This window comes from Montipora capricornis, chromosome 14 (assembly GCF_036669925.1).
Source record: "Montipora capricornis isolate CH-2021 chromosome 14, ASM3666992v2, whole genome shotgun sequence".
In the NCBI taxonomy this organism is placed as follows: Eukaryota; Metazoa; Cnidaria; class Anthozoa; order Scleractinia; family Acroporidae; genus Montipora; species Montipora capricornis.
This window is the reverse complement of record NC_090896.1, coordinates 2,720,801-2,735,000: the sequence shown is the minus strand read 5'-3', so window position 1 is coordinate 2,735,000 and position 14,200 is coordinate 2,720,801. Positions and strand designations below refer to the sequence as shown.

At 39.4% G+C, this 14,200-nt stretch overlaps 1 protein-coding gene across 1 annotated transcript in view; it reads left to right on the top strand.

Annotated features, from left to right (window-relative positions):
• LOC138032661 (solute carrier family 12 member 8-like) overlaps positions 1-258 on the top strand; it is an 18,582-nt gene extending 18,324 nt beyond the window's left edge. The window contains exon 13 of the mRNA XM_068880369.1: positions 27-258. Coding sequence (XP_068736470.1) covers positions 27-177 — 151 coding nt within the window. The 3' untranslated portion in view covers positions 178-258. The remainder of the gene's footprint in view (positions 1-26) is intronic.
• The last annotated feature ends 13,942 nt before the right edge of the window (positions 259-14,200 follow it).

The following is a 14,200-nucleotide window of genomic DNA, read 5'->3' as shown; positions in this document are numbered from 1 at the left end:
CCACAATGTTGTTTTGTTGTTAACAGGAAGGAATCCTCGAAACAGCAAATAGTTGTCCCTGCTAGCGGAATTCCATATCAAATATCAACTTATCAACTAACAGAGGAAAATAAAGACTTCTCCTACAGAGACAAGCGACATCAGTCGTCCATGGTAACAAGTATAGGACCGCAGTGAGCAAATGATGATCGCGGTGGGATAGGATAGGGTGGGGTGGGAGGGGATGGATTTTAGTTTTTGTTGACCTTTTTTTTTTTAATTCACAAATGGTATAAATGTTTTATATACTATAGTTAGGTTTTCAAAATTTTATTTATTGCCATTGAGTTAACCTTCTCTCTCGCAACTACCACAAATTGTCAATCGTACTTCAGTAGCTTTCCTTTCAGAGAAGACTTTGAAGAGCAACGCTTTTGTTCGAACTCCTTATTTTTACTCTGTTGGTGCTGTAAATTCAACAACACGACTGGAAATTACTGTCGAGTAGCTTTCATTTGAATGGTCACACTTTACGATTTCACTCACACAGTCAAACGTTAGAACCACCTTGCACATTATAATAAACAGTTCCACAGGGAAGCACTGCCCAGTAGCTTTCATTTGAATGGATGGCCACACTGTAGGATTTTCCACAGGCGCAACACTTGCAACCACTTCGTACATCTTGTTCACAATAGCACAACACTTGCAATCGCGTGTACACTTTGTTCACAATACTATCGTTCTCGGTGGACTTGGGTTTTTTTTTCAGCCAACTTCACGGACCGTTGATTTCAGTCTAAACGTGATAAGATTTTTGTGGCTCTGCTGTTTCGAAAATACTGACCACGTGGCGCTATTCCTTTGTCAGTTCCCACGGCCGAGAAAAGAAAAAAGACTGAAGAAAAGTTTCCACCTGCTTCTTATTCCCTCAGACAAAGCTTTTAATGGGTTACCCGTAATAGCTTCGGCCGGTTTTACTCGGCGTCAACATCGTTTCCCGCTTTTCTCTTTGGCGAGAGTAACAGAAAATGGCGTCACGAAATCGGTATCTTCGAAAGCGCAGAGCCACAAAAAATGTTATCTCGTGATCAGAATTTTTTAACCGCAGACTGAAATCAACGGTCCGTGAAGTGGACTGAAAAAAACCCTTTGTCCACGAACGTCTGAGATCGATAGTAGCACCACTGGAAAGTTCTGATCGGTGGATTTCATTTGAATGGTCACACATGAGGATCTCACCTTCAGAATGAAAAGAAACACAATAAACACTTTCCTCATCGTCATCGTCATCGTCATCATCAGCAGCATCTTAATCAAAATAGAAAAAAAAAACACAAACTAACTGATCGAAATATCAAAATTAAATTCGAGCAATGCCTACAATTTAAGGTTTTTTTTCCGACTTCGTTGCAGGTGAACAGATTTTTCTTGTTAATCATGCAGTCTCGATATAAATATTCAGTTTAGGGAGTTATTGACGTTGCGTTAGTTCACTGATTGTAATTATGTCATACGGTAAGAAAATATAATTTATTTATAGACCAGTATCGGATCATATTATTCAACTATGGACCCTTGTCTGTGGAAGATTTGTTGATGTTTTCCCTGCAATTGAGTTGGATATTTCTGCATACAGTGTCATTGTGTTGTGTAGAGGTCCTGGTAACTAGATTCTGTTTTCACGAGCGACGGAGCCGAAGCTGTATTCAGAAGATTACAGTGTAAATGACCAGCCATTGCCTGAAGGGAATCAAATTCAGTTTGTTAACCAAATCTTTGTTTCAATTGTTTAGTCTTTCGTTATTGGCTTGGGTATCGAGCCAATAGCATTATACGTTACGAGAGCTGCTACATGACTCACCGATCGGGATACTCGAGAACGTAATTGGTTTCGCCACTCCATCAATACAGTTTTCACTTGATCAGAAGCGGTTCGTAAGATCGGCGGAGTCGGAGGCGCATCGTGAAATCGGCGGGATTCGGAAGCGGATGGTGAAGTCGGCGGAGTCAGAAGCCAAATCCGAAGAATGCTTCCCTTCCTTGATTTCATTAGTTCTTACTCATTCGTCGCTCGTGAAAACCAGCCTAATGCACAAACATTGATATAAATAAGGAAAACGTTTCAGATGAATCGGTAATGGTAGAGAACTTTAGCAAGGACGACCACGACAATGAGTTGAACAAACAAAAACAATGGCTATGTACGCGTTTTACGTTTGTTCATTTCCTCACCGTTGTCGTCCTGACAACCAGCCAAATAATCAAATTGGAGTTGATATGGAGGACGTGTGCACCGGACGATAAATTGTCAGTTTTCTCTTCATATATGCATACCGTTGATTCCAATTTTCATATACACTTTCCAAGCCGAATGACTCGGAATAATCACGAAATGATTACAACAACGGGAAGTTAGATTTGTACATAAGGTTTTCAGAGCTGTCGTTGTGGTCTTTACCCTGCGAGCAGTTGGTTTCTCCTACGCTTCTCGTGAGAGACCCCACTGCGAGCAACCGTTAGTTTCTTTGAGTGAGCCGCCGTCCAGTGCCAAGGACGAATAAATTAAATTTGAACCGGTAAAACGAGTTAGTAAACTTGGGAGTTTGGCGCTTGCGCGTTCGTTCAGCCACGTAACTGCTGCGTTTGGGCGAGCCTGTTGTGTAGGGATTTCCCGCGAAATAAGACGAAGTGATGTCAAATACATCACGTGGGGTGTGACGTACTTCGCACATGCTCGATGGAAAATCAAACGGTTGCTCGCAGTTGTTTCTCTCTCGGGAAGCGTAGGAGAAACCAACTGCTCGCAGGGTATGTGGTCCTTGCTTGAGTTTTCTACTTTTTCAGCTTCTCTGCTACAGCAGCACAACGCTCACTAATCCCTTCAGGTGTAGGCCTTCGGTTTACCCTTGTCTGTCGCGTTTTCCGCCCGTGTCGGCGAACACGTGACTATGCGTCGTGGTGTAATTGGTTCTTTTATTTGTCTGCGTTAGCTGCGAGTGGCCAGGTATTTAGGAGTTTTTTTTAAAACGTATAACTGAATATTGTTCTGAAAAAATTCACACTTTCTGTTTGTAAATAAGGGAATAGTGCATATTTAAACCACAATCATAACGTTGAGAAGATTATATTTAATTAAGAAAACTTAAGGGATTTTGAATTTATGTGCAAGAATCAGAGTTTTATTTTTTTTTCTTTTTGTATTGTTTCAAAGGGAGGAATGAATATATTGATGAATGTATTAAAAGAAAACATGAAAATACCTTTACGCTCGGAATGCTGCAGATAAAATAAAAAATGGCAAGTTAGACAGAGCGGTTTCATGTTAGTTTATAGCGTTTAGCAGAAATCGTCAACACCCATTCGGACTCAAGAAATCTGAAGACAAAACCTCATTCCCCAGGGTCTTTCTTTATCCCGTCCCCTCCAGGGAACGAAGAGAGATCATGGCAACGAAGTTGTGCAGTTTGTAGCAGGTCCCTTCATGGACTCGTTTTGAGCGAGAGGCTTAATTAAGGCCTGTTTGAGAGCGAAAAGTCCATTTTAATGCTTTAAATCGCCTGACCTGTGAATGGCCTGATAAAGACACATAACTGTCAAAGAAATACACTTTTGTTGTCCTTTGTCCTTATCAAAGGCTTGAAATCTTATAGATGGAGCTCGTGTAATACTTTATTCCACTTTCAGTGCCCCTATAGAAGGCTTAGTACCCCCTTCCAGAGCCTTACAGAGAGATCAACGTCTATTCTGGTATGATAAAGAACTGTTTTATTGCTCTATGAAAGATATAAATTGATTTTGATTATCCAAGGTTTGCACTCAAGAGAACAGAGGCCGTGTAGGTACCAAACACAAGAAATTGTTTTCCCAAGAATTGACGAAACATATCCTTCTGGAACGTCTCGTAAATAAGGTTTTGAAGTAAATTGAAATATGGGACATCAACAATTGCCGTAGTTTCGTTATATGCAAACCGTGGATAAAGATCAATCAAGTGGAGAGAATGTGAACGAAATAAATGAAGTTTGTCTTCAAATTTTGCGTTTCTTTTACTATATGATCGCGCAGTCGCAATAGGCCGATTTCTGGATTGACCGGAAATTGATGAAAACATAACCCCAACCGCCTTAAAGTGTAGGAAGGCACCACCTGCACCTCGGACTTCAACCGCTTTCGCGGGGCGTTTTCGCATTGAAAGTTCTTCACCCTCTTCGGGGAAATTCCTTGGTACTGAAGTCGCTTTAGGATCCAGAGAGAAAACTCACTAAAGTCGTAATCCTATTCCGCGGAATTTCGACTGTTTCAAGATCACGTTTCATGATTGCAAAGAGCTGAGTAATTAAGCTTTTCGTTAACAAAGGAGGACCGCGTATCGTATGGTATCGAGGAAATGAAATTTTAGTCTCGAGACTAGATGCAACCAATCCCTTTTCATCCAGCTTAGCAGAACCTATGCTTTCTGTAGTTTGTCTCTGCGGGTATATCTTTAACGTTAGCGGAGACTCGCTTCTCAAAGGGCATTTTTTCTTTTCACCGGCTATCTTTTGTTTTTGAAGCAGATGAACTGTTACTACCTGAACTCTCCGTCAAATGGTTAAATTTGCAGCCGTGTTTCTTCTGGATAACCTGTACTATGTTCTCGGTTACGCGAAAGTAGAAGGTTTTGTTTTATCAGAGTATCTGTATGTGGGACGATGTGTGATCCCTCTTAGCCAATTAGCGTCAGAACGGGACGTGGAATCTGAAGATAACCAGGTCTGAGAAGGCCACAGTGGGAGTTACAGTTGTTAACTGCTAGAGGAACAGCTTCACTTTGGTCCTGCCGGAACACCCGCACACTATCCTCATAATCTTCCAGCTCAACGAGTTGGTCAATGATATCTAAATGAAAATTAAAAGAGCCACGCTTATTACTGGGTGGCCTCATAGGCAATTCAGTCAGAATCTGAGTAGAATTTCTCGGTTTTTTTCCCGTGTCGGAAAGTGGGAACCTGTCACTCCCCTGCTAAGTAATGTCTGTGCGTCGAGTCTTCTGCGCGTATTTTTGGTAGGTTTCAGGGGGTAGTACAAATGCGTAGATTTTATCCTTGCTTGTGTCTGGTGCCCACTTGGCTATGGCCACATGCATGGATGCGCAGTTCAAACGTGAATGAGGGTTTTTTCCCCCTCGTTTGTATTTGATAAGTGTCTCCTGGCCTGGGGGGTGGGCCCACCTGTCCTCCAGGCCCGGGTTGTTCAAAAGGTGGATAGCGATATCCACTGGATAAATCGCAATCCACTGGATAACTCAATTGGTTTTGATAGTGTTCATCCGTTGGATAGTGATTTATCCGTTGGATAGCGCTATCCACCTTTTGAACAACCGAGACCAGGGATCTTGCTTCTCTCAACCAAGTCCTTCACGCAGCTAAAAACATCTCGTTAGGATGTAGGACTGCGAATAATCTGAGCTAACAGATTACTCTCAGTTGGCATCCCCTATGTCTGAGTACTGAGGCTGTGGGTGTGTAAGAAGCAGTAATTCATTTTGAGTGTTGGTCCTTCATTAAATTACCTTAAATCAGTCAATTTAACTTTGATGCAAGCAACTTTGCGTTGGTAAGGTCGGGTTAACGTTTCGTTAAACAATAATAACCGATTTGAAAAGACAAACCCTAACCCTAACCCTAACTACCATATAACCTTAATCCCTTTAATAACGCTAACTGTAACCCTAATTAGGACTTAAGACACTGTTTTGGCTTAAAGTTTGTCCCTGTGATAGCTTTAGGTTTATCCAGTAATGCTGTGACCTGCTTTTCCTTCATGCCCCGTGCGGCACACTTATTGTGTGCCGCACATTGCGTGGAAGAGTGTACCACGCTTCCAGTACGATTGGTGCATCCTTCATGGCAAACTTTAATGCACGAGTTCATTGCAATTAAAATCGTTGCACGTATCCCTTTTTTTGAAGCAAAATAGTGTCTTCGTAATAATCAAGATGGCTACCGTAATAATACCATCTGCAAAGCGAGACTTGAACATTTGGAAATTATCCCTGCATCAGTACAGCTGATCCCGAGCGGTGTATAGAGTGGTGCAAAGAACACAATTTACTTTCGTCGTCCGTGAAATGTCCAAAATCTGTGTGGAAACGCGGTCACTGTTGGCAAAAACAAAGTGCATCGGGAGATGGATATTTTTGGCGATGCTCAAGAAAAAACTGCAATTATTGATAACCTTCAATCCGCCAGAACTCATGATTTTCTGGCAGTAAGCTTTCCTTGAAAACATATTAGCCCTAACGACTTGTGGCCCGAAAGTTTACGATTGCCTTCACGACGATGGCAGTCTGAGGGCTAACATCATCTCATAGTTAACCATCGCCTAAACTTCGTCGTCCCAGACAAATGAGTCCACAGCAGGACATTGAAAAGACATGGTGGGGAGTGAAACGAAGTATGCCTCGTACAGGAACATCCATGGATTGCCGTGCCTTGACAGAAAAGGAAGAAAACACATTTTGCAGTGCTTCGGCGAATTCGCAAACAGAAACAAAGAACAACCACACGAAAAAAAGAGCAGGTAGCCATTAAATTTGTGATAACAGTAATTTTATTTGGTCTGTTTGTTATGTATGAGAATCTGAAATCTATTACAACGATTGCTTGAGACTCCATTTTTTTCGCTTATTCTAAAATTGAAAAGTGGCGAAAATTGCAGGAAAAGCGCCAAAATTGTAGGAAAAAATGTTTGATTTTCCTTATTTCAGTCAGAAGTTCGACCGGTTTTTTTAAAGTCCGCATGGACTAAGAAGAAAGAACGAGGCTCCACAGTCCCAAAGGACGTCTTTATAAAATTAAAAAAGAAAACTACTTATAATTTGACATACAAGCCAAAACAGGATGTAATCCTTGGCTTGCACCTGACGTCATAACGGCCATGTTGCTGTACTGAACAATAGAGAAAAAGTCTTTTGGGAATTTGGCTCAATTATTATGCAAAACATCAGCGACATTTTGCTTTTATTTTGTACACCAACATGGTGGTATAATCACGTGAGTGCAAGCCAAAAATAGGCAGCTTATCGCATACTGTCATGCACGGGAACTGAGTGAACAATCAAAGAGGGCCAATAAAGTAAATTGAATCATGTAAATTTCTCAACCTTGTATTTAAAATTAATCTTATTAACAAATCCAGACAAAATAATCGAGCTATCTCATAGCTTGTTTGAATAGATGTAATACATCATGTATAAAAAGGCAAGGCTTTGCTTGAACAAGCTAAACACGATTTCTTGAGGTTCTGGATTAATACTAGTATTGTTTGTGGCATTAAACCACCCCATCACTTGACGAGTAAAAGACAAGGTGAATTTGGCAGTGAAGAAAAGTGTGGTCTATGGAATCTGACTCATCGCTATACAAGCAGTCACTTTCACTTTTAATTCCATGTCTTTTCATTTCCTTTTTGGTCACTGCAATTCGGTGAAGAAGTTTGAACTTAATTCTCTTAGCTTATTTTCTTTACATATTTTACATATTTTATATGGCATCTTAAATGATTCTCCCCATGAGGCACTATCAATTGGAATTGTTTTACCCCAACGCTGTCAGCCAGCTGGAGTTGCCTGGTGTAGTTTAAAATTTAAAAGCCGATAAAATTCCCGAGATTTTATTTTTCTAAATTGAACTCTATGTTCTCATCTGGCATAAAGGATGAGGTCCCTTGGACAAAACCCTCCACTGCCGTGTTAGCTATCTTTCCCACTTTTTTAGACATAAAGCTTGGTATTGCGCTTAAAACTTGGTAGTGCTCGAGAAAATTCAAAATTCGATTTACGGTTATACTTGGAGAGAAATTCCTGAAAAGTAAGGTAGCTTGATTCATGAAACAGATTTTTAACTGAAAAAACCCCTTTAGAAAACCACTCCTTAAGAAAAATAGGTTTACCATCTATTAGAATATCCTGGTTGCTAAACAGGAGATTTTTTTATTAATGATAATTATAATTTTAAGTTCGGAGAAGAAAGAAAGAGCGTCACTATAAAATGTTGGTAGGCCCACTAAGTATTTTGTACGGTACTTGCACCTGAACAGAAAGCGAAGACTACCACATTTTCGAAAGAATTGCTCAGGAACAGTTTTCCAGTTGCTTTTAGTTGCATTTATTAAATCGTTTTTAGGTGTTTATCAAAGCGTGTATTTCACCCATATTTGATTGTTCGTCTGGGCGTTCATTAAAGCCTTCTTAGGTGTTTATTAAAGCATTTACTTTAGCCTTATTTAACTATTCGTCAGGGCGTTTGTCAAAGCGTGTATTTCAGCCTTATTTAACTGCTCGTCAAGGCGTTTATTAAAGCGTTTTTAGGCGTTTATCAAAGCGTTTGTTTTAGCTTTAATTAACCGTTCGTTAGAGCGTTTATTAAAGCGTTTTTAGGTGTTTATCAAAGCGGTTATTTCAGCCTTTATTAACCGTTCGTCAAACTGTTTCGTAAAGCGTTTTAAGGCTTCGTCATTGCATTTATGACTGTGTTTTAACCTTTTAACAAAGCGTTTCTTTCAGCCTTATTTAATTCGTCGAGGCATTTGTAGGCGTTCTTCAACGCGTTTGTGTAGCCTTATTTAGCAGTTCGTTGTAGCGTTTATGAAAGCGTTCTTAGGCGTTTATGAAAGCGTATATTTCAGCCGTATTTAATCATCCGTCATAGCGTTTCTTAAAGCGTTTTTAGCCGTTTATCAAAGCATTTATTTCAGACTTATTTAACCAATCGTCAAGGCGTTTTTTAAAAGCGTTTTTAGGCGTTAATCAAAGCTTTCTTTTAGCGTCATTTAACCATCCATCAAAGCGTTTAATAAATCGTTTTAAGGCGTTTATAAAAGCGTTTATTTCAACCTTATTTAACCGTTTGTAAAGACGTTTCTTAAAGAGTGTTTCAGAGTTTATAAAACCGTTGTCAGGCGTTTATCAAAGCGTTTATATTTCAGCCTCATTTAACCGTTTATTAACTCGTTCTGGCGTTAAACAAAGCGTTTTTTTCAGCCTCGACTTTTGGCGTTTAAGAAAGGGTTGCTTTCAGCCTTATTTACCCATTCGTCATGTCGTTTGTCAAAAGATTTTTATGGTTTATGAAAGCGTTTTGGTTTTCAGCTGTCTTTAAGCGTTCGTCAAAGCCCTTATGAAAGCGTTTTTAAGCGTTTATCAAAGCCTTTTTTTTAGCCGTTCGTCAAGACTTTTATTAGCGGGTGTTTTTTGGCCGTTCGTGAAGGCTTTCATTACAGCGTTTTTTGGCGTTTCTCACAGAGTTTTTTAGCCATTCGTCAAAACGTTTATTAGATCGTTTTTTCGCGTTTACCAAAGCGTTTCTTTCAGGCGTTTATGAAGGCCTTTATCAAAGTGTTTTTTCAGCCATTGGTCTAGGCGTTTATTAGAGCTTTTTTTTGCGTTGATCAAAGCGTTTTTTTTTTGCCGTTCGTCGAGGGGTTTGCTAGGGCGTTTTTTGGCGTTTATCAAACGTTTTTTTTAGCTGTTTGTTGAAGCGTTTTATTAAAGCGTTTTTGGCGTTGACCAAAGCGTTTTTCCTGCCCTTTGCCAAGGTGTTTCTTAGAACGTTTTTTTGGCGTTTATCAAAGTCTTTTTTAGCCGTTTGTTAAGGCGTTTATTACAACGTTTTTTCGGCGTTTATTGAAACTGTTTTATCACGAGTTTATGGAGACGTCTACTCAAGCGTTTTTTGGCGTTTATGAAAGTGGTGTTTACTGGCGTTCGAGAAGGGGTTTATTACAGCGTTTTTTGGCTTTTCTCCAATCGTTTTTTTTCAGTCGTTCGTCAAGGCGTTTATTAGGACGTTTTTTAGCTATTATCAAAGCGCTTTTTTCACCCTGTTAGTCAAGCCTTTTAGTATAGTGTTTATTGGCGTTTCTCAAGTCGTTTTTTTCAGCCGTTCGTCCAGGCGTTTATTAGGACGTTTTTTAGCTATTATCAAAGCGCTTTTTTCACCCTGTTAGTCAAGCCTTTTAGTAAGCCGTTTTTTGGCGTTTCTAAAGGCGTTTTTTTCAGTCTTTCGTTAAGTCGTTTATTAGGGCGTTTTTTTTAAGCCAGTCTTCGAGGCGTTTATTACAGCGCTTTTTAGCCGTTCGTCGAGGCGTTTATTAAAGCGTTTTTTGGCGTTTATCAAATCGTTTTTCCAGCCATTTCTTTAATTACAGCGTTTTTGGCGTTTAACAAAGCGTCTTTTTTAGATGTTATTAAAGGGGTTACTTACAGCGTTGTTTGGCGTTTTACAGAGTTTTTTAAGCCGTTCATCTAGGCGTTTATTACAGCGCTTTTTGGCGTTTATCAAAGCGTTTTTTATAGCCGTTCGTCGAATCGTTTAGGAGCTCGTCTTTTGTTTATCAACGAGTTTTAGCCGATTGTCAAGGCGTTTATTAGTGTTTATTTACGTTTATCAAAACGTTTTTTAGCCGTTCGTCTAGGCGTTTATTACAGCGCGTTTTTTATAGCCGTTCCTCGAATCGTTTAGGAGCGCGTTTTTTATTGTTTATCAACGAGTTTTAGCCGATTGTCAAGGCGTTTATTAGTGTTTATTTACGTTTATCAAAGCGTTTTTGAGCTGTTCGTCCATGCGTTTATTGCAACGTTTTTTGCGTTATCAAAGCGTTTTTAACCGTTCGTCGAGGAGCCTATTTGAGCGTTTTTTGAGCCGTTCTTCAAGGCGTTTATTAGAAGGTTTTTTGGCTCTAATAAACGCCTTGACGAACGGCTGAAAAAGCGGAGTAGTAAATTCTTCAAAGAACGGCTCCAAGAAACGCTTTGATAAACGCTAAAAAGCGCTGTAATAAATGCCTCAACGAACAGCAGAAAAAAACGCTTTGAGAAACAGCAAAAAACGCTCTAATAAAGGTCTCGACTAACGGCTGAAGAAAACACTTTCATACACGCTAAAAAACGCTCTAATGAACGCCTCAAAGAACGGCTGATAAACGCCAAAAACCGCTCTCATAAGCGCCTTGACGAGCGGCTGAAAAAAACGTTTTAATGAACGTCTTCACGAACGGCTGAAAAAAACGCTTTAATAAACTGTTGGAGAAATAACTAAAAACATCCTTTTGATAAATCCAAAAAACGCTTTGATAAACGTTTAGAGCAACGGCTCAAAAAAACACTTTGATAAACGTCAAAAAAATTCCAATAAACGCCTTGGCGAACGGCTGAAAAAATCGCTTTCATAAACACTAAAAGACGCTGTAATAAACACCTTCATGAAAGCGCTGAAAAAACGCTATAGTAAACGCCTGGAAGAAATGCTTATAAAAATTTTTTTTTCAGCCGTTTTTCGAGGCGTTTATTAGAAGGTTTTTTGGCGTGTATGTAGGCGCTTTTTTCTGCCATCCGTCGAGGCGTTTATTTCAGCATTTTTTGCCGTTTCTCAAAGGGTTCGATGGTTCGTTCAGCCGTTCGTGAAGCCATTTATTAGAGCAATTTTTGGCAGCTGTTCGTCTACGCAATTATCAGAGCGTTTTTTTCTGTCGTTCGTCAAGGTGTCTATTACATCGATATTTTAAGTTTATCAAAGCATTTTTTCAGCTTGGTTTTATTACAACTTTTTCGCCTTTATCCGAGAATTTTCATCCATGTCCAATACTGTCAACTGGATTCTATCGGAAAAAAAACAGAGGTTCTATTCGACCGATTTGTTCTATTTGGTGAATAGAAAAATTTTTGGACGATCCCACAAGTAGAGTTTTCTATCCGACAATTGCATCTCATTATTAAGAGTGACCCCTTGCAAGTTTGTCGATTCAGCCGATTGGTTCTATTCGGCGAATGGAAAATTTTATTTACGACCCGACAAATAGAGTTTCCATTTGCTCGATTCGACGAATGGAAAATATTATGCTCGATCTGACATATTGTGTTCTCCATCAATACACCGAATTTGAAAATCAATCAGTGAAAATGAACACCGAGGATAAACACAGGGAAAAGTGTATGTATACCTCGTTCTTTAAGCGTTAGCCGCGAACTAACAGTACTCTGCCAATACACCGAATTTCCAAATCAATCAGTGAAAATAAACACCGAGGATAAACACAGGGAAAAGTGTATGTATACCTCGTTCTTAACTAACAGTACTCTGCCAATACACCGAATTTCCAAATCAATCAGTGAAAATAAACACCGAGGATAAACACTGGGAAACGTGTGTGTATACCTCGTTCTTTAAAACTCTGTTTGTCGGATCGTCCAATCGTCTATTGGCCAAATAGAACGAATCGGTCAAATAGACAAGCTTCAACCCGGGTCCTAGAATATCGTGAAATATTTCTAAGTGTCGCTAATGAGATGCAAATGTCAGCTGGAAAACTCTACTTGTCGGATCGTCCAAAACATTCTCTATTCTCCAAACAGAACGAATCGGTCAAATAGACAAGCTTCAACCCGGGTCCCAGAATATCGTGAAATATTTCTAAGTGTCGCGAATGAGATGCAAATGTCAGATGGAAAACTCTACTTGTCGGATCGTCCAAAACATTCTCTAATCGCCAAATAGAACGAATCAGTCAAATAGACAAGCTTCAACCCGGGTCCCAGAATATCGTGAAATATTTCTAAGTGTCGCTAATGAGATGCAAATGTCAGACGGAAAACTCTATTTGTCGGATCGTCCAAAACATTCTCTATTCGCCAAATAGAACGAATCGGTCAAATAGACATTCTCCGAGACATTTATTAGCGTTTTAAAGCATTTATCCAAGTGTTTTTAGCCGTTCGTCCAAGCGTTTATTACAGCGCTATTTGGTGTTTCGAAAAGCGTTTTTATCAGACGTTCATGAAGGCGTTTATTAGAGCGTTTCTTGGCGTTCATCAAGCGTTTTTTTGAGCCGTTCTTCGAGGCATTTATTAGAGAGTTTTTGGCGTTTATCAACGCGTTGTTTTAGCCGTTTGTTGAGGCGTTTATTAAATCGTTTTTTAGCAATTATAAAAGCGTTTTTGTGAGCCGTTCTTCCGGGCTTTTATTATAGCTTTTGTTGGTGTTTATCAAAGCGTCTTTTGTGGGAATTCCTCACAGCGTTTATTACAGCGTTTTTTGGCGTTCACCAAAGCGCTTTTTTTACCCGTTCCTCGAGACGTCTATTATAGCGTTTTTAGCGTTTATGAAATCATACTTTTCAGTCGTTTTTCCAGGTGTTTACTAGAGCGTTATCTGGCGTTTTTCAAAGCGTTTTTTATCAGCCGTTCGTCACGGCGTTTATTGGATCGTTTTTTGGCTTTAATCACAGCGTTTTTTCAGCAATTTCTCGAGGCGTTTAATAGAGCGTTTTTTGGCGTTTATTCAAGCGTTTTCCTCAGCCGTTGTTCAAGGGGTTTATAAGACCGTTTTGTGGCGTTTATTAAAGCGTTTCTTTACCCGTTGGTGAAGGCGTTTATTAAAGCATTTTTTGGCCTTATTACAGCCATTTTTCGGCCGTTCGTCAAGGCGTTTATTAGAGCGTTTTCTGGCCTTCATTAAAGCGTTTCTTCACTCGTTTGTGAAGACGTTTATTACAGCATTTTTTAGCGTTTTTTAAGCCCATCGTAAACGAGTTTCTTTGAGCTTTTTTGGGCGTTTATCAAAGCGTTTCCTTTAGCCGTTCGTCAAGGCGTTTATCAGAGCGTTTTTTGGGTTTATTTAAGCATTTTTTTTAGCCTTGCGTCAAGGCGTTTCTTAGCGTGTTTTTTGGCCTTTAATAAAACGTTTTCTTCAGCCGTTTTTCAAGGCGTATATAAGACCGTGTTTTGGCGTTTATTTAAGTGTTTCCTTATCCGCTCATGAAGGCGTTTATTGGAGCATTTTTTAGCGTTTATCAAAGCCTTTTTCTCAACACGTTTATTATAGCGTTTTCCAACGTTTATCAAGGCGTTTTCTTGAGTCTTTGGTGAATGCGTTTATTAACGCGTTTTTAGGCTTTTGTCAAGGTGTTTTTTGCAGAGCTTTTGGCGTTTATTTTGATGTTTTTTTCAATCTTATGTAAGTGTTCGTCAAAGCGCTTATTACAGCATTTTTTTGCTTTTATCAAAGTGTTATTTTTAGCCTTATTTAATTGTTTATCAAGGGGTTTATTCGAGCGTTTTTTAGCATTTATCAAAGCGTTTTTATAGTTGTTTATCATAGCATTATTAGAGCTTTTCTTTAAGCGTTCGTTAACACGTTTGTTATAGCGTTTTTTTGGAAATTATGAAAGCGCTTTTTACCTG